At 40.7% G+C, this 21,503-nt stretch overlaps 1 protein-coding gene across 2 annotated transcripts in view; it reads right to left on the bottom strand.

The window, feature by feature from the left end:
- Positions 1-473: 473 nt before the first annotated feature.
- GABRB3 (gamma-aminobutyric acid type A receptor subunit beta3) overlaps positions 474-21,503 on the bottom strand; it is a 203,487-nt gene continuing 182,457 nt past the window's right edge. For both annotated transcript variants that reach the window (XM_048324978.1, XM_048324985.1), the window contains 2 exons: positions 18,702-18,946; positions 474-4,424 (listed from right to left, as the gene is read on the bottom strand). In XM_048324978.1, the coding sequence (XP_048180935.1) occupies positions 4,074-4,424; positions 18,702-18,946 (596 nt within the window). In that variant the 3' untranslated portion in view covers positions 474-4,073. The remainder of the gene's footprint in view (positions 4,425-18,701; positions 18,947-21,503) is intronic.

Below are 21,503 nucleotides of genomic sequence, written 5' to 3'. Positions count from 1 at the left end.
ACTGTTCTAAAATAACTTACTAACATTTAGCAATAAAAAGTTTAATGAACACAGTATTTGATTATTGAAACAAATAAATAAACACTGTCTTGTTTTGATATTTAAAAACTTTTGTGTCCTGGGAAGAAGCAAGCAAAAGAAGGCCTTTTTTATATAAAGCACAGAACAAACTTTTTGCTCTTAACTGGCAATGCCACAGCTTGAAGACAGATTGCTTTGCTATTAAGAATCTTGCTAAGTTAGTGGATGTAGTTTTTCCCTCTTCCTTGATCTACTATATAAAACACTAGGAAATACAGTTGTTTAATGCTTAAGAATCTCTTCTGCTATTTGTGAGTTGATTAAAAAATGATTTCACATTTGGTCTTTTTCTATAAAATGTGTAAGACTAATCATTACATGATATTTAAGATTAAATTTAGCTGAAGAGTCATCGTGCTCCTTCCATCCCCAGAAAAAAAAAAGCACACCAATTAAGTTTTAAATCCTTTTTAATAAATTAATATTCATTCATCAATATTTTCAAAAAGCGTCTCTTCATCATTCCATTTTACTATTCTTTTTTTTTTCCACTGCTGAAGAATACCAAAAATACATAGATGTGCCTTAAGCAAAAAGAACTAGGTTTTAGTTTATCATTACAGTGGGATGAAATCAACTTAGAGTTAAACCATCATAATATTTCTACTGTTTATTGACCCTTTGGGCTATAACAGAAGATAGTTCCAGTTTTCCTTTTTTTAATGCCTTTTACAAACAAATTATGTGTAAATGTTATTTATAGCAGTGTTGAGTTACAAAGGAGTTAATTAGCTATGAAATACATTACTCTGGTGTGATTTAATTGAAATCACCATTTTTAGTCTTAAAGCCATCTAAGGTTAAAATAATATACTGCAGCTAATGCACAGGGACAAAAGCCAGAAAATGGGAGGTCAAGGTAAACACTGTTCTTAACTCATGGTTGTATGTGTGTGGTTTTGTGTGTAAGAAGTCGTGCTGGGACTGTAGGAACGGAGTTGGCAAAAAAGGCACAAAAAATGTGTGTGTAAGATGAAGTGGTAACCTAAAGTGAGATTTTCCTGGCTTTTTTCAAGTCAAACCAAGACTTGGATCTGTTCAAGGTTAAAGTTGTTTGTGACTAGACCAATGAATGTGAAATCTTGTGAAAAAGCTGAAACATGCAACTGCCTACTTTTTGCCATGACAGGCAAGATGGGGAGTACAGTTCCCTGAACGGGGCTGCAGTAACCTTCTGCCCTCCAGTTGCGCAAATGGTAAGAGAGGGAGAGAGTCCTCAGAGACTCAGTCTTCTTGCACATGCAGGGCCCTGAAAAATCCACATTGCCTCTTTTGTCTGTACAGAGAGTAATTTTCTGCCTTGGAAATTGTACTGACGAACTGATTTCAGAGGGATTTGGAATATATATTTCTATCACAACCAAAAAGACACTTCTAATTGAAGGTTTCTGCCTGACCACGTGATTTCTAGGAGTGGGACTTGAAGAAAACAGAGTGCGGTGATTAAATCAGGAGGGCAGGATCACTCTCAAATCCCACTTTTTAGGGTAGTTCTTTAGGGCACTTACAGGAAGACTTGCTTGGAGATCATTTCAGTAGGAAAATTTTTCTAAAGCAAACCCTACCATTTATAATTTTTATTAAAATCAGATGGGTTTTTTAATATTTTACTATTAAGATAACTTGGGAGAGATTTTCAACAATTCTATCTAATATGTACTTTGGGAGGGTGTTAATTGTTAGTTACTTTGATTATAAAGATGACAATGTGCTTTATAATCCCTTCACAGTTTGAAGAGCTATTAGGGAGCTCACAATACGTTGCACTTTACCAATGGGCCTTAATACCGAAGAGCTTTTAAACACCAAGTTTTTCTGCTCCAGCTATACGGGTTCCTCTGAGGCTCTTCATGTTGTGTAGTTGTCTGCAGATACAGTGCTTAAAAACTGCAGTTCCAGCCATTTTGCACCACTGCCAACAATGCAGCAGGACTGCGGCGCTGATCCTGCCCATGCCAGCAGCCGGGCTTCTGGTGAACGTTCCCAGCTGAGGATCGCACTGCAGCGATGCTGCAAGGCAACCGTGCGAGCCCATTCATGCCCAAGGAGCAGCCCCAAGGATGGAACTGAAACACATTTGCAACCCAGGCTCATCTATGCTGGAATTTCAGCAAAGTTTCACAGTTCAGCTGCAAATAGGGGTGGGAACAGTAATGGGCCATACACAGTAGCAACCCAAGAATCAGTGCTCTACTCACAGGCAAATCAAGTACTAGGGAGAACACGGGGCAGTCATTACAGAGCCAAGGCAGCCTTTTCTATTTCATTCATATTTGGTGGTTTTGCTAGATGAATAGCCACACATATTTTCCCCCAAAGAAGTCTCCAACTATCATCCAAAGCTCTCTATCTGTCAAAAAATCCCATCGATATCCAGAGGAATTTCACATGCAGAGAACTGTCAGGGTTCTGAATTCTGGTTTTTTTAGATCTATTTATGCTACTGTATTTGTTGTTATTTGAGAATGTACATGATAGAAACACTGTTTACAAAAAATATATCTTCTTTTCTTTAGAAAGATTTAGTTCTGATAAATAACAAATTAAGTTTACAGATCTGAAATTGGCATACTTTGATGACTACAATCTACTAGACTCAAAAAAGTTGGAATCCCAGTGAGGGAATGAACTGGGATGAAAACCAAAATGGTCACATTTGCAGGAAGGGTATGTTAGAACACAGTTAATGCTGAAACAAAACATACTCTTGTGATCTGTGATGGCAGCACACTACCTTGGTAAGTGTAGGCATATATACTTTCAGTATATAAATAAAATATGAAAATGCTCCATTACTGAATCAAAGTATCAGAAGTGCTCTATTTGCTCAACTCTAGAGAATAAAAAGTTATAACATCACAGAAACAAAAATATGACATAACATGCGGTCACGATAGCAAGCATAGGGAAGAAAAATATTGAGAAAATATACTTATATGCATATTATGCAAATATATTTTACATTAACATACAATGTTATAAGAATGTTAAATAATATGAATGCATGTTTAAAAAAGGCTACAGCTAGGTGATTTCATGTTGAAGTAACAAATAACCTGAGACATCTTCTATGCTTTCACTGGAATAACAATCTTTAAATCTACAGCAGATGTAGAACACATTGACAGTAGTTGAATTCTCAGCTAAATTATACTAAAAATGTGCTGTTCTCTTTCAAAATGACATGGCAGCTGGAACCAGTCCAAGGGAAGGAAAATGTGCTGTACATTTACAGTACTTACAAAAGATTCATTTCACTGTTGATGGACACTTAAAATGCTTGTTTGAAATGTTATGAACCTGTATGTGTCTCCAAAGACCTACAACACTCCCATGATCAGGTTGCTGACTGCACAAGAGAAAGCAAGAGACCATTGAAAACTATGCCCATTCAGGACTGGGAAAAGATGTATTATGACATTATAAGCCCAAGAAATTTTAGCAGAGAAAAATAAATTTGGCTTGATGAAATCGTAGTTGATGGATCTGCAATATAAATAACTTATTTTAAACTTACCAGTGTAACTCTGCTGCTTTATGATTAGTGTGTATGGCAGCATTTACAAAGGATGTTACTAAATACTGACTTTATACATGATTACAGCTGTTTGAAAATTTCTATGACAATCAAAGTTTTGTAGTGATAATACACAACACTTACTTTCTCAAGGCTTGCTGCTTTGATGACACCTGCTTTTCAATTTAAAAGGTTCCTCTGAAGTGAATTCTATGTTAAAGTGTCCATAACCTCAGAATGAATGTGTTCATGTGTGTGTGCATACATATACTTTTGCTTTGCAGTATGTGCTTTAAAGTACACACAATTCTTTGCTACATGTATTCACACATACATGAGTATGGTCTACATAGTAAAAGTTCATATATATATTTTTTTATATATAAATATATATATAAATATATATATATAAACTCTGCAGGCAAGTAGTACTTCACTTGTTATAATTGAAGTCCTTTAAAAAAAACTCAGTCACTCAGTTAACATAGTATAGCCAGTAAATTAAGTTGAAAAGAGAAAATGTGAATGGAAACACCATTCTTGACCATCTGTCGATGGCATTCACATCCGTTAGATTGGGGATTTTTATTTTCAGTTGTGAAGACCTTCTTCGTAAATGGCCCCTCTTGCTATGGGGGCCTGTTCTTTCTGACGAACGCCTTCCAAGGCTTTCACGATGTGAGCTTTGTTTTCTGTACTGGATTCCTGAGTTGTCAAACGATATAGTTGAATTTCGGGCTTCCGTAACGCTGGTGGTGACCTCGTTGCTTGCCATCTCGTTGTGAATTTCAAGCGATGTTAGCAGGATGTTTCCATGGGTGTCCACCTAGGGGGCAAAAATAGAAACATAAATTCTTTCAAAAGACTTGACATCAATGAGCAGAATGTGGGTGTATGTAAATCTCCAAACCCATACATATCTAAAAAAAATAATGTATTAATTTTAAGCATGTGATAATCTTAGAAATGGCACTATTCAGCTGCCTAAAATTAGGCATGTACTTAAATACTTTCACAAACAGTGTTATCATCATACTACCAAACATCCAGTACAAAACTGTACTCAGCAAACTCTACCATTTTCTTCTCCCTCTAAACCAGCCACATTTTAAAGGGTGGTGTAGTTCAGTGAAACCTCTGCATCGCTGGCAATAGAGGGAGAGAGGGTAAGGGATGGGTCCTCTCTCTGCTACAGCAGGAAATTAAATTAAACTGGATTAGCTTTTTTATTTCCTATCTGAGATCTAAAACCAGGTAAAAAAAGTGCCTGTGAAGTCTGCTAAAATCACAAGAACAGTTCTGGTGTGCTGAACTCTGCATTTTATGATCCCAGAGCTTATTTACAACTTATCTCCTAAAGCTTTCCTTCCAAAGTCATTTGCACAGTTTTCCAATCATGGCAATACTTAACTGCAGGGATTTTCTGTCTGAGTGATGGATCTTGAAAACCAAGGAACTTAAGGCATAGACAAAAAGCTGCTGAACTGAGGAAATAGGTGGCACTCTTCCCTTCCACCTCCCTATTCCAGAGGCAGTGACCAGTGTTTAGTACAAACTATATTTATCATGCTAACAAAGTCAATACTTTTGTTGAGAGAAACTTGACAGTGATTTCTACGTAGATATTTTGGTTTAGGATTAATAATACTTTGCTAATTTAATAGCAACTGCAACTACAGCAAGGTCAAAGTTTGTGTTAACAGTAAACTGTACTCAGTCAAGGACTGGGCATCACCCTGATAGACAAAATACAGGTCCCTGGTCAGCCATATGACAGAGACCTTCCATACAAAAATCATCAAAACCCCATATAAATTTACAAGTACAGAGCAATGCAATGCCATTTTCAGTAATAGAGAAAAAGGTCCTGATCATTTAGAGTCTTAAAATCTGGACCAGACTCTCCAGTCCTGAGTGGCAAAAGAGGAGCAGCACAGAGTTGTGTATGGCTCCTTCAGTTCAGAAACACTTAAAGAGTTCCCATGAGTGGCACTGATGAGAAGTTCCAAGCAATGCTGAGTCAGTATTTGCTAGTTTTGTTGGTGGGGCAGCACATCCCCCATGCCCCAGGCCCTACATGCTGGAGGATATGCAGTCAATACAGGTAACGCAGGGATCAACTCCCAATTTTCTGCCAGTTTTGGGGCAAGAAAAAAGATGGCTGAAAATAAAATAAATGTTCCATGCTGGGTATTTTCAGACAGTTAACACACGTGTGACTCTGTTCAAGAGAATTTAGTTCTCTATGTCAGAAATAGTGAATCATGGAATACAGGATAATTTCCAGTTTTATACATGCAATTTATTCATCCATAATTCATCATGCAATTAATACATTTTTCTAACCTGCCACATGATCTAGCTGTGTGAACTGTGTAGCAGTTGAATATCTCATTCTAGAAGCATCAGTTTAAAAGTGGCTGTAAAAACAGACTATTGTCACAGCCTTCTGAAGTTTGCACAGTCATCTGATACCATGCCCTTTGTAAGCTCTGTGTGATGGATTAAAAGTATGCGCAGCTATGTCTCTGTCCATATGCATTTAACTTTTTTCATTTGTATTAAAATGTTGTGAAATGGATATTTCTTTCATCAATTATTGATGCTTCAGCTTCTCTCTTCTCAGGGAAGACCATTATGATAGTGTATCAGTAACGCTCTGCCAAGCTGCTTGCAAATACAAAAAAAGAATATAAAATACTATGAATGATATACAGGCAAGTAGGAAAAAAATCCTAAGGTATCTAACAAATCCTGCTGCTGTAGGCAATGGCACAATATGCTGATGAGTGCCTATAAATAAAAATAAACAACATGAACAAAAATAATGGCATGGAGAACCCTCAGTGGTGATTAAGAATTTATTTTCTCTGTGGCAGAAACCCTTTGGGTACAAAAGTAAGATCTTGAGCTTTGTAGAAAGGAGTTTGTGCTGTTGAGCAGTCTCTGTAACGCAAGTGTAAAATACAGTCATGGATATCATCACTACTTATGGTGGTCTCTGAAAAGAACTGATTGAGTTTCTTCTATTCTTTTTTTTTTTCCTCACTAAGAGTACAAATTATGTTCAGGATATTTTTTTATGTAATACTAAAGTATCTCAACAACCAGGTTTTTCCTTACGAAGCTTAAAACTAAAATCTCTCATCCAGACCTCCATGGCATCAAATGTCATCTCCTTTCCCATCTCCTCCTAGGCTTTGAGAAACATCCTTCAGCTTATTAAAAATGTCACAGCAGTGACCATTTTGGTGGGCTTCACCCTGAGAGCCCTGCCATCCCAACTCCTTTTCCTTCCACTACCACAGATGCCAACCACTCTTTCTCTCAGGACTTCCTGATCTCTCCTGATTCTGTCTGCCACCTACATATACACAGACATCAGCCCATTCTGAGTACTTTTTTCCTTCTGTACTGAGCCTGGACTGTTGTGAGCTGTCAGTTGAAAGCTTGTATGATGGAGGGTACACCTACTCATTCAGCCTTCTCCTGATCAAGGAATTAATTTTACTCCTATTATTTCCTTGCATGGCATAGCCTTCTTCACCTTTTCTGCCAACTTCACGTGCCACCTTAACATGGCTTCTGCCTTTGATGTGCTAACTTTTCACTGTTTGTCACTGCATCTGAAAATCAAACCAGAAAGGTGGTCAAGAAAGTTGCAACTTCTGTGTAAATTCTTTTTCTGAAGATACCATTATGTCCTATGAAGCTGCATGACAGTATGCATTTTTCTCAAAATGTCAAATGAAACGTATTTGGAAAGATACTTTTGAAATGCATCTCTTTGTAATAGACCAACAGGCTTGCATGTCAAATATGAGAAGGAGCAGATGGAGAGAAGAAGGGGTCTGCAGAAGCTAAATAAGCCTCTGGTCCACAGATACTCTTGAGATTTATTCTCTCAAATTGATTCCTTCAGAGGTTTTGAATAAACCACCTAAGCCCTTGACAACATTAGAGCACTATATGCCAATACTTTGTGACAATCTTAAGGTGGTGTCTTAAAGTATGAATACTTAATGCATGCAGCATGTTAAAAAGTACTTGCACATAAACATGACTTTGGAACCATTTAAGCAATGATTTAAATTACTCTGACAAGGTTACACACGCTCTCTCAACGAATAAAGAAGCAAACCAATAATGGCAGGGTATCCTGTGCAAGTCACCTCATGTTTGCCTGAATATACAGGGAAGGCAAAATCCTCCATGAATGAACATGAGTGTTGCCCAGTGGCTCCAGGGAAAATGTTACCCCAGGTAACATTTAAAAATATTGATTTAAAAAAGTAGCTGACTGGACTACAGACAGTCATGGCTACATATGACAAACAAGGCCAAAGTCTTTGATGCAACTTTAGTTTTAAGCCTTAAGACCCTTAGAATAGAATTCTATCACCTGGCTCAAAAATGCCATTCTGTGCACTGGAAATTCTCCCCAAGATGCTAATACCAGGCTTTACACTCAAATGCTGTTATAAATCAGAGATGACACTGTGGATTTGGCCAATTTCCCCTCACTTCTTACCATCCTTCTTTAACCAAAATATTTCTCTTTTTTTACTTCTCTGCCAACCCTGCGCTTCCATTCTCTTTGCGGCCTTCTATCTGCCTACTGTGGCTCCACCTGAAGCCATTCCTTCCCATTTCTTCACTGTGGTCTTCATGGTTGGTTCTCATATCTCCTTCCCAACACAAGCAAGGGTTGATTGTTTCTTTGGAGTGTTTCCCAGTGAACTCATCAAAACAGATAAAAACAGCTGAGTACCAAATCATGAATTCCCTGCTGAATCAGCATGGACACAAATATGCAAAACTAGTGCTCTTATTTCAGAATCAATTTTTATTAAACTCCATCCCTCCCACCTCTGAGTAACTACAGCTCCTGCACCAAGGTGAAGTGACTGAGGCTCACATAAGTCCATTTTGAGAAGCAGATTCACTTTTGAAGGTTCACCTTCAAAATGAAGAATGATACATATTACATGTCATTTCTGAACGATACATATTACAGTACAAGTGAAAAGTTTAAATACTCCAGCAGCCTAATGTCATTACACAAAAATGACTGTCACTCACCTAACTGAAGCCAGAAGCAGGAGAACTACGATAACGTTCACAAAGAACCTGCTCCTTGCTCTCGGAGGAACACCATGTCACCAGTGGACTCAACTTGTACTGTATGTTCTAGGTCCAAAACTTCAATGTCCTATTGTATTTGGGAAGTCTTGAGTCTGCTTCTTAATTTTACCCAGAATCCAGGCTCATTTAGATGCTAGCTATTCTATTTTTAAGAAACAAGATATAGCAACTGCTACTGAATATCTTTCCCCAATATTTTTTTGAAAACTTCAACTTTAATACCAGTTTGAAAGCACTTTACTAGGGCCAGGAAACTATGATAAGGCTTGATTTATTATTAGGTTGAGTTGGAATTATTTCAAGCTCATTCAGTTCCCTGCTTAATATTCCATAAATTTTAAGGAGTGAGTCTTACACTCTACTACACAAAAAGAGGAAGCATTTTGCTCAAACCCCATAGGTATGTTTAGTTGTTCATCAAGCCCAAATTTTTAAATACCGTGTAAACACTTCCCATCATGTGAAGCAATATAAATGCAAATAGGGGGTTTAAATAACATAATGAAAAGCTCTGTCTCTGTAGTTAGTCTTGCATTATTTTGCATCAAAATTAGTATTCAGGTACATACAGAGTCAAAAAATATTCTGAGTTGGAAGGGACCCACAAGGATCGTCTTGTCTGACTCCTGCCCTGCACAGCACCATCCCCAAGTATCACACCATGTGCCCAAGAGCATTGTCCAAACCCTTCTTGAGCTCAGTCAGGCTTGGGGCTGTGATCACTTCGCTGGGGAGCCTGTCCCTGCTCAACCACCCACTGGGTGAAGAACCTTTTTCTAATATCCACCCTAAGCCCTCCCTGACACAGCTGCAGGCCATTCCCTTGGGTCCTGTCACTGGTCACCAGAGAGATCAGTGTCTGCCTCTTTCACCTTCTTCACTTATGCATAAATGGCTTTCCAACATGTAGAACAATATGCTATCAGGCCTTACGTTTTATCTGGGCTTGAAGCTAAATTCATTGACCCCATTATGCTTTGAATATTTAAAAAAATATTTTAAAATGCAAGACAAAAATTATAGTATTGAGTGTTCTCCCTGAGTCTAAAAGTTGATACTTCTCTCACTGCCATCTAAATATGTTAATATTAATTAATAAGCACCAAAAAAAAAAAAAAAAGAGATAATTATGTTATATCAGCTTAGTAGATGAGCCCAGGATACCCAGCAGAACTGGGAAGATGGAAAGTCCTTGAAAAACAAGGAAAGTATGAAGAAGCAAACTAATTAGGAATTTCCATATTATTATCACTGTCTATCAAGTAATAATGAAGTTTGACAATTAACCTTGATGTATATCAATGGGGGAAGAAAAGGAAACAAATGCATAGTGTCCCTTTGCCCTGTATTTCACATTGTCTGGATTATTACAGTCTCTGAGCTGTACTATGAATTGCACATAAAATCCTTCTTACTGTCTCAGGATTTGCATGATTCATACTTGTCCAAAGTGGCTGCAAAACAAAATTAGTACATGTATGAGTCTCCCAGTGCACAATGAATGTCCCCACCATGAGCTACAGGATGACAGTTCTTCCCACGAGAGCTGTGCTTATCACCCTTGACAGATATATTTCAAAATTTGGTACCTACTCATCACATTCGTATTTCAAAAATATCCCACTGTTCAAAACAGCACTGAAAAAAGTACCTAGGAAACATGAAGATGCACAGGAGAATACTGCCAGTTTTGCTATTCTCGTACTTCCCAATTTAAACTGAGTGATAATTTTGCCACGGAAGCCAAGATATTAATTTTCAGAATAAAATCCCACTTATGAGAAGGGTTGCTGCAATTAACAAAACTGCTAAGTAGATCTAAGTGGCCTGAGCCTCTATTCTCAGCAATGTCTGGTGGGTAACTGCTGCCTTGGCCAACAGCGGGGGTTTGAGCCAGGAATCTCCAGAGCTAAAAATACATGCAGACACTGCCTGATGAGAAGGGCCCTTTTATAAAGGGTTATGCATTATTCTTGTCAGAGAAAGCTCTTCCCACATGTCTGGCAGCCATTAGGGGTTTGACGCTTTAATGAGCTTGTGTGATAGTTACCCTCCTGATTGATACTCTAGGACTGAACTTTTGGTCTCACCGAACTGAAAACATAAATTGCCAGTCTGAACCAAAAAGCAATGTTTTTAGCAGGGGAATTTAACATATCACATAACCTCTGTGGATTGGCCCAGAAGGAGCAATGTTCAAAACACATGCTAACCATCTGATTATACAAGTAGCCTCTAGCACAAGAGTGAACAAGAAGTGAGAACAGGATTGCCTTAAAGCTCTCTCATGCTGATTTAGCTGTAAATTAGGCTGTATCTGAGCCTTATTAAAAAGAAACAATTTATGTAGCAAACCTGAAAGCTGAGAGCTACAAATGAAGCCTGGATTTGCCAACACAAACAGGAGAAATGGATTTGATTCATAACAACGGGGATCAATTTTCAAAGGAAACATTTTTAGAGACCACCTATTCTTTTCTGAGTTTGTCCACAATCAGAGAACTTTAATTTAGGTATCAATACCATATACGAAGCCATATTTTATGAAAAATCAAAATTAATTTCTTCCTTTATCCTAGAGCTTGCCCTCATATATGAAGCAGAGTGTCAAGGTTTTCAAAAGAGTTTTCAATCCCAAACTGGAATGTGTATGAAGATCAGTTATACACACAAAAAAGCAGCATCCTATTTGGTCTCAGTAACTACGGTTTACTGTGATAGGCTGGAACAGTTCAGTGAGGAATACTATTTACAGTGCAATTTCTGAATTAATATGTGATGCAAAAGCAGTCAAAAGAAGAGACGGCTAAGTGTGAAATTTTCTTTGTAGTCAGCTGCTGATCCACAGATGAGTCACTCATAAAGGCTCACTCAGGTTTCATCTCATCACCAGCTCTGAATCTTCTGAAACCTTTTCCAGAGATTCAATTTAGTCAGACGTGCTTTAGCCATCATGCCACCTTCAGCAGGGCTACACAGGAGAATACAGTGCAGAGTTTTTCTCTCCCCACTGCTTTTCTTTGTCACCTCTGCAACGTGAGGACACTGGCTGGGCCAATTCCATGCTGCAAGAGCTCTTCTTTCCCCTACACCTGGAGCTATTTGGCTCATTGGTTTCAACACATGGACAGAGCTGGACAGCAAGCCCTAGTCGTATCGTACCAGGATTAACTCAGAGACAAGTACCTAAAAGCCTGGCACTGGAGAGACATAGCAGCAGCACCAAAAGGGGGGTGGCTGTGCCAGTTTTGGCTTTTCAAACCCATAAGTTCTGACGCAGAACAATGCAAATGCATTCATTATGAAGAAGAGTTACTGAGCATGAAGAGTAACTGCTTTGCAAAGCAATTATCAAATAAAACACAAACATACCCACATCTGTGGATTTTGTGGTCTAGAACTTTTTTTTATTAAAACTCCCCTGCTCTACAGTCCAATAAGACTAAGAAAGCATGAAAAGCCCTTTTGTTACTATAAGAGGAGTGTTTATAACCAAGCCTGCTAGCTTGCACTCCAGACTTCAGTTCTCTGATGTGTAAAAAATAGACTACTATAGTAGTATCCATTATGTTTCTACCGGTTTCCATGGGCTAAAACACTTCTGAGTGAAAATAACATGCCATTTTCCCACTGCCTTCTCTTGTTCCCTTTGCCTGAGAGAAAGACACTGTCTCAGCAGCACTGCCGGTCTTGGGAACCATAAAAGTAAGGCTTGAACTCAGGGTCTGAGTACCAGGCAGTGTGTTGAGCTGCCCCTTGTCTGCTAGTGCTGCCTCCCAACACAAGTGACTTCCACAGTACCACAGCCCCTCCTGACTCTGGCTGGACCTGATAACGGCACCAAGTTGTTCAGTCACTACACGCACATGTTACAGTATCTGATGTTGGCAATAAATTCAATAATGTTTACTTTTTTATTTGGTTCAGTTTGGTTTATGTTTCATTTTGTTTTGTTTTTCTAGTGCCCTGAGCTAGTATTTTTAATCAGTGACAGGGAGCTTATGCACACGGTTCATAAACAAGCAAATTCAATTACTAAAACAAAACAGCAACAGAGCAACCCAAAATAGTAGTCAGAAATAAACTAATAATAATTCCTTCTTCCAGTTTTATATGTGAACATTTTTCAATCTCCTTTCCAGCACAGCATACATTTGACAGTCATTAAATAGTGGTGATAAGTGCAAAGTGAGCTGCCTGCTTTTGCCATTCTTCCTTTCTTTAAAAATATCACTCAGCCCCAAATCACATGAGATTGGAAGTGTTTCCCAGGATTAGAAACCTTCCCTTTCTGAATGAAATTACACTTCCTGGAAGACTGAAGCCTCAGCAAAACCACAAAACCAATTGTTTCATTGAACTTGCACAAAGTAGTCTCCACGTATGTCTCTAAGCCTCCTTTACTGTGCAGTATTGGTGTACACTGTGTGAGCCTCTCCCAAAACATCCAGCACCTGAGTCCCAACTCTAAAGCAAGAAGCAAGCAACTGTTATTTCCATCAGATTCAATGATTTTGAAGAGCCACCAAAGGAGAGATTGGAAGTTAATTACTCTTTACTATCCCTGAAGAGGTCAGAACCAAGGTTGCAGAGCTTTCCAGTACTGTCTTCCATAGAAAGTATGATAAAAACTCTAGCATGACCCCAGTCCTGCTGCATCCATGGATATCTGCACAGCATGGTAAATAGTGGACATGACCCAGAACATAGAAACTTGTTGGGGTCCCTCCCCTGCCGTGTAGCCCTGGGAGAGGGGCCCTGAGGGCACAGACACGGGGCTTCCCTGCCCCTGCTCAGCCTTGTTCCCGTTGGTTGGTTTGTGTTCCCTGCGCGGGCAGAAGGACCCTTGGTCCCGTGACTGGAACAGTTCCTGGGCAGAGCTCCGGCCATGCGGCTGGAGAAATAAACATCTCTGAAACAGCTATCAAGAATCTGTCTGTCCATATATATTTCCTTTCCACGGGACTCCTGGTTGGATATATGCGTGTTGCAGGATCCCCACTGCAACAAATGGTGGAGATTTGTGAGCAGAACGATCCCCGATCCCTAAGCGACTGATTTGTGTGAGTAAACCCTGGAAACTTTGGATTCCTCTTCTTGGTTTTGCTTTGCTATTCCATATCTAAACTATGGAGGAACCGTGGGAAGACTCTTGGCTCTCAGAGCCGCATATGGACATTTATCTTAAACTTAAAATGATTCTTGAACAACGATTTGTAAATTTTAGCTTGATTCAAGCTCAAAAAGAACTGAAACACTTCCTGGCATGGTTGTTTAAGAACTTTTTCTATGTTTCTTGGGATTTAATTCTTACCAAGGGCTTTTGGAAAACCGTTTGGACACAGTTAATACTGGAGTCAAAATATATGCCGATGGAAGAATATTTTCGTGAATATTATTTAGTTACCGAGACTGTTGAGCAATGTCAGCTGTGTCCTGGCGAAGGGAAGCGTGGCGCAGGGACCGTGCGGCCCAGGCCACGTGCACCGAGCGCTCTGCGAGCAGCAGCGAGGCAGTTCCCGCGCGCGGGCGGAGCCACGCGAGCCGCAGTGTCGGTGGCGGAGCGAGGCGCGGTGGGAGCGGCGGGACCCGGCGGGACCCGCACGGCCGCGTGCAGCGCGTGGTGGAGCGAGCCCCGGGAATGCCCGACCGAGAGGGGTGGCGCGCGGGCGGCGGCTGGCGGCGATGGCGGTGGAACGGAGCCGCGCCCAGCCGAGACACGCGCTGGAGCGGAGCGCGGGGGGGTCATCGCTCGGGGGCCCGGCCGAGACGTGGGTGCAGCGCCCGGCAGCGGCAGCGAAGCTGCGACCAGAGGAGGCGACGCACGGAGAACTGAGCGGCGCGGCCCGGCCCGGCCCACGCAGCCCCGAACGCGACCCCGGGAAGAGCGCGCAGGCACCAGCAGCTCCGAGAATTCCAACACGGGAGCGACCGAAAGAGAGAGCAAAGACGCAGCGAGACAGAAAACAGCAGCCACTCGGAAAAAGGAAAAGATCATAGCAACTAAGACCTTAGGGATAGTAAAATGGTATAATGTTAAGCAAAATTATGGTTTTATAACAAGGTGTGACAACCAGCAAGACATATTCGTGCATAGAACTGCTATTAAAAAGAATAACCCTGAAAAATGCATCCCAAGCTTGGGAGATGGAGAGGTGGTGGAATTTAATATTGTACTAGGGAGAAAAGGGTTACAAGCATCGCAGGTCACTGGGCCTGATGGTGTTCCTGTAAAAGGCAGTATATATGCAAAAAATCGTAGTCATGTTAGACAGTATCTCCATTGTAAGCCCCCCCTACAGTCTCCCTTTCCTAATCCCACCTTTCCCTTTTACCCTATGTCCTATTACCCCCAGTGTATTCCCAATCCGTTTTTTCACCCATGGTTTCCCTCACAAAACCATGCTTTTGCCAATTGTTTCCTCAAAAATCCCTTTCCAATGCCGAGTGGGGGATGAAAAGGGGGAGGGAAGAAGTTAAACCCTCTCCTGCCTCAGTTTCCCCACAAAGCATGCTCAGAGAGTTCTGTCTCCCTTCTGTCAGCCCTAAGATGTTCCACAGAATCTGTTTGGACATTTAAAGACTCAGGAGGGTGGCTTGTTTTGTCTTGAAACTGTTCTTGTTATGTTTATCCAGTTGTTTTCATTCTCCTTTTATTAAAATAAAACGGGTGAGGTGTTGGGGTCCCTCCCCTGCCGTGTAGCCCTGGGAGAGGGGCCCTGAGGGCATAGACACGGGGCTTCCCTGCCCCTGCTCAGCCTCGTTCCCATTGGTTGGTTTGTGTTCCCTGCGCGGGCAGAAGGACCCTTGGTCCCGTGACTGGAACAGTTCCTCAGCAGAGCTCCGGCCATGCGGCTGGAGAAATAAACACCTCTGAAACAGCTATCAAGAATCTGTCTGTCCATATATATTTCCTTTCCACGGGACTCCTGGTTTGATATATGCGTGTTGCAGGATCCCCACTGCAACAGAAACTGTTTTCATTTTCCTGCTTCAAGGCTGTGGTGTCTCAAAGCCATAGTAAACTTTGCCCAAAGTACATCTGTTAGATGTATTTTCCCTGAGATGTGAATCTTGAAATCCATGGGACCTCTTGCCTGTTCTGATCAATTCCCTATGCTTCGCATTTGCCAGTGTTTATCAAATGAGAAATTAAAGTTCAACATCCTACATCCACTGAATCTTCCATCTTTGTTTTGTTTCAAAGAAAGATTTCCAATTAGCTCTACCTAATGTTTCTGTCTGTTTCTGTTGCGTGCTGGCACTGCTTCTCTGAAGGCACTGAATCCATGCTACAAAGATCTGCTGAATTCTCCAGCTGAGGCCTGGGGACAAAATGTTTTCTGCACAGAAAGGGACCATACCATATTATTTATCCTGTGTCATTTGAACAGCTAATATTCACAGTCAATATGAATATCTATGGTTCTACAAAGCATACAGAGTTCCCTTTCACACCTGGGACTCCAAGGGACAAAGTAACACACTCTTTAAACTCTGGTATGCTGAATTTGTATCCTTATTAGAGAGAATCATAGAATCTCTTAGGTTGAAAAGTCCCCTAAGGTCATTGAGTCCAACTGTTAACCCAGCACCATGTTCACCACTCAAGTATGTCCCCACATGCTGCATCCACATGACTTTTGAACACTTCCAGTGATGTGATTCCACCACTTCCCTGGGCAGCCTGTTCCAATGCCTGACTTCCTTTTCTGTGAAAAAATGTTTCCTAATATAGAATCTAATCCTCCCCTAGTGCAACTTGAGGCCACTTCCTCTCGTTCTGTCTCTTGCTACATGGGAGAAGAGACCACCCCCCACCACACTACAACCATGTCTCTAACTGCCACATCTGCATGTCTTTTAAGTATCTCCAGGGACAGGGATTCAACCACTTCCCTGGGCATCCTGTTCCGATGTTTGACAACCCTTCCTGTGAAGAAATTTTTCATTCATGCATGGTTGATATTAAACCAGCAGAAGAATCAGAACCATTCATGATATGCTTCAGAAACAAAAGAGAACATTTTATGTCAAAAGCCAGAAAAAAAGATTGCTATATGGTATGAGCAGATCCAGGATAGAGAAATGGCATGAACTGGGTATGAAAATATACATTTTCATTAGTTAAGGTACTAATGATTATTTTGACAATGTGGACAAATTGATCTCAAGATAGAAGAACTGTCAGACATGGGGTAGTATTGGACCCATTAACAAGTCTTGTACTGAGTTATGTAAATCATTTAAATGGATGAGATTCACCAGATGGCTTCCAGCAGGAGAACTAAACCTTAGTGCGTACATCTGCATTACCTGCTTGCAGTTAAAATCTTCTCCATGGCTTTCAATGCAGATACTCTTTTATTTCCCCATCTGTATTTTTTTATTATTATGACTATTTATTTTTCCAGTAAAGAGAATTCTTTTTTCCTGATATCTTAGTTCTAAGTAGTGCTGCCAACTGTGATGAGAATCTGGTTTCATAATATACTGGGCAAAAATGTGTTTATTGGTTCAGAATTGTTTCACATATATGAGTGGTGATAATTAGGTATAGTTCTGCATTACATTTACTATAGCAGACAGAATCATTAGGATAAACAAATATAGCTTGAAATTACTTTTATGATACTGGTTTTGATGAACAGGTAGTAGTTTTGTCACTGTGAACTCTTCTAATTTATAGCTGATAGAAAAAAAGCAGTCTTACTCAACAGAACTGAATGAAAAACCCTCACTGGGAGCATTTTAGTAAAAAGAAGAAAGATGTTATATTCAAACTGACAGTTAATGTCAGATACTGCTGAATACCTTGAATTTTTCTTCCAAAGATTAAAAAAGGAGGTATTCACTGGATAAAATAGTACTTCAGGCAAGGAAATAGCTGGAGCATAACCAGCACAGACCTTGACAATACCATGCTTCAGAAATCAATCTGAAAGTTTCTCTAGGACTTATGGTTTTCTGCTGGTCTTAAACAGCAGCAGATGACAATGTCACACACAGCATACTATTCTGGCCAGTTAATTAACATGGAAGAACAAATCCTTTATCTGTTCTCTCTGGTAAATGCATCTGCTCTAAGTGTAGTGAGGAAAAGTGTGCTCACATTCTGGATTTGCTTATATAGGCAGTGTACAAAGGCACTTAAAATCACAGTTAGATTGTATTTGATGGGCAAATAAATGCCTTTGTAGATCTGAGCCTTTGTCTTAAAGCTAGCTGCCCTCCCACTATCTTCCTCTTACCCTTACTTGTCATACAGATCATACTCACTTCCACGTCTGTATGCCTACATATATTCTGTGGAAGGTATCTTTTCAGCTTTATACCGGCTAGCGCTTGTATTTCAATGCCTTAGAAAGCCTCGAGCAGCCTTGAGAGGTAGCACGGGCAATCTAGCACTTTAGTAGCTCTAAAATCGGTACCTGAATCAGCTGCAGAGCAAATACCATCAGCAGAAGCAAAGAGGGAGAAATATAGCTCCCCGCTCGCTCAATTCCCTGCAGTTAGAAGCCTTCAAATGAGACAGATAACCAGAGATGTCCACAGGAAAGTAGCTGAGCTGAGAGAAAGCAGAGCCTCCCCTTGACCATCTTTTATTCGGAGAAGGAGAAAGGGGAGGACTGGGGGCGGACCCGGGGTGAGCGACCAATCAGACACTGCTGAAGAGTCTGAGTTACATTTGGCTTTGCCCGCGCTTGGAACAAAGGGGTTCAGAGCACATGGGCAGGAGCACATGTCTTTGGGAGGGGGAGGGGAAGCTTAGAACAGGCAGCAACAATATTCCTCTATGTCGGTTCCTGAAAATGAAAATGCCCGAGTTTGTCCACAAAAAGATGCGGTTGGGTGTCACCAGATGGTGATGTTTTTAGGCAAGCCTTTTTGGTTTTTTTCATACTGATAGTCCTTGCAATGTAAAAATAGAGAGAATATATAGATTAAAGAAACCTACCCGATTGCCTTCAAACCTTGAGCGATCATTGTTTGCCTTTGCTGTTTTTTCTGCAAGTTTTTTCTGCCTTTGAGGGCCTTTTCCAAAGAAAATGTAGTTGACAAAGGCGTATTCTAGTAAGGCCAAGAAGACAAATACAAAGCAGCCCATGAGATACATGTCAATGGCTTTAACATATGGAATTTTAGGCAAAGTCTCTCGCAGGTGAGTGTTGATTGTTGTCATAGTCAGCACAGTCGTAATTCCTACGCAAAGAAAAGAGATCACATATCTTACAACTCCAAACATTATTTTTTATTTTCCTGATAAGGCAAATTATCAGTGGGAAGAAGCTTAAAAATTTGTAAAAGATGTCTTGCAGGTGACATCACTGCAAAAGAAAGCAAAATTAAAACTTGATGCATTATTATTCTGTTACAATTATTTCCTTCATAAGAGTGGGGGAACAGCTAACAAGGGGGTCTGGCACCACTGCCATGAGTTAATGTAGCTTCATGGAAGCCAGGGTAGCTGTACTGAACATCTCTTCCATGAAGACCAAACTGACGTGCAACAGGAACAGTGTTCATACAAAAGGTGAAAGACATCTCCCACAGTTTTAAATTTCTAAGAGTTAGGCAGTTGGTTGATGTTAGTCCTGTTGGGCCTCCCTTTAGTAGATGGGGAGAGACAGGCACCTTTCTAGAGCAGTTTATCCCGTCTATTTTAGCTACCTATTTCAGGAAAGGACAATATATAAGTGGAATTTGAGATGACTAATTTGGAGCAGTAGGCTAGTTACATAGAAAGAAGTGAGGTGAGCAATGACAGACAGAGAGGTATGTGAATTTTTGGAAGGAAGAAGGAGGGAGAGCAGCATTTTTTTAGCAACAAACTGGACACTAATAAAATATCTACAAAATATCTACATCAACCTTATGTCAAGTTATTTATGGACATAGCACCTGAAAATATATTACAGAGCACTATTTTGAGAATCTGGAAAGAAAAGCAAATTTATTGTCAGTCTGCCTGAATTCACAATAAACTGCAGGATCTGTATCTCTGCTGGAAATTTTATGGGAATTGCAAATCACAGGTTGCTGAAAACACTGATTTGTGGAACAAGTCTACATTTCAAGGCAAGTCATTCTATTAGGTCTCCTCCATTACTATTTTCTTTGATTCCATAATTATACCATCAGTTTATAAGTAGTCACTAAAATACAGGCAGAATAAAGGACGAAATAAAAATGCTGCCATATAATAAAGCACATCCTCTTTTACCTGAAGAGACAGAAATAAAGACAACATAACTCCAAACCAAGCTGTCAGTGTAAGCAGTGTCACTCCAGGGAACTGAAGTAATACCCTAGGAGATTGTGTAACAGATATTTTGTATATTTAGTAGGTTAGTGTCATGCAGTTTTCAGTGCTATTTCTCTAAACTGTGAAGTGAGTGTGCATTGATGTCAGATGTCTGGTGATCTTGAAGATTAAGCACACTGAATAGAAAGGTGGCTATCACTAACCAAAGGGAAATACATTCCCTGGGAGAGCCTGAAACCCTGCGGCCAAATGTCCTTCTGAAGATCAATAATTTGTTTTAAAGCACAGCTGGAGGAGAAGAAGCTGACAGTCCCCTAAGACAAAAAAATAAGATAATCTTGTGATTATAGTCCTTCCCACAAGGGAGGACTCTAGAGATTATTTTTCTCCTCACTCAAAGGACTGAATTTAGGAACTTCTAGGGCTAACTAGCAAAGAGAGCAGAATTGATAGATTTGCTTATTTCTCTTGAGATCAACCCTATATCCTCCTCTATCTGCAGTGTCCATAGCACATAGTCTCTGGAATGAGCTGGCCTTTGCTTTGTAGCTTGGGTTCACTCTGGAGGCAACTATTTGGTTCAGTGCAGCAAGGGATCAGGCACAGGGGCAAAATATGGAAGTGAATCAATAGAATCAGGCTCTTACAGAGAATACAGGCTTCTGCAGGGGTTGAGTAAAAGTTTGTCTCTGTGTCCCAAGAATTACACAGGGAATGCTTCCTCGAACAAATACCAGGCATTCACATATACCTTCTCTGTACTGTACTTTTCAGAGCCAATTATATATGTCCAAAGGTGCTATGTTGCCTTTAAACTTTTGTACCACTTCATATTAGGGTACCACGTAAGTTCACAGATGATACTTTACTGGGAGCAGCTGTTGCCTCCCCTGGAGGCAGGAAGGCCCTGCAGAGAAACCTTGAAAAATTAAGAGGACTGGGTGGGCAACCACCAACCATATGAAGTTCATTAAGGGGAAGTGCCAGATTCTGCACCTGGGATGGGGCAAAACTCAATGTACAGACAGACTGGGGAATAAAAGGCTGGAGAGCAGTGCTGAGGAAAGGGCTTGGGGTCCTGGTCAATGGCAAGTTGAATCTGAGTCAGCAGTGCCGTGGCAGCCAGGAGGCCAGCCATGTCCTGGGGTGCACCAGGCACAGCATCACCAGCTGGGCAAGGGAGGGGATTGTCCTGCTCTGCTCTGCACTGGGGCGGCCTCACCTTGAATATTGTGTGCGGCTTTGGCCACTGCAATATAGAAAAGATACTGAACTATCAGAAGGTGTCCAATGGAGGGCAACGAGGATGGTGAAAGGCTGTGAGGAGAAGCTGTTATGACAAGCAACTTAAGTTACTTGGTCTGTTCAGCCTGGAGAAGAGGAGATTGAGAGAAGGCCTCATTGGAGTCTACAACTTCTTCATGAGGGGAAGAGAAGGGACAGGTAGCGATCTCTTCTCTGTGGTGACAGGACCCAAGGGAATGGCCTGAAGTT

This window comes from Corvus hawaiiensis, chromosome 2 (genome assembly GCF_020740725.1).
Source record: "Corvus hawaiiensis isolate bCorHaw1 chromosome 2, bCorHaw1.pri.cur, whole genome shotgun sequence".
NCBI classification, from domain to species: domain Eukaryota; kingdom Metazoa; phylum Chordata; class Aves; order Passeriformes; family Corvidae; genus Corvus; species Corvus hawaiiensis.
This window is presented reverse-complemented; position numbering and strand designations above follow the sequence as displayed.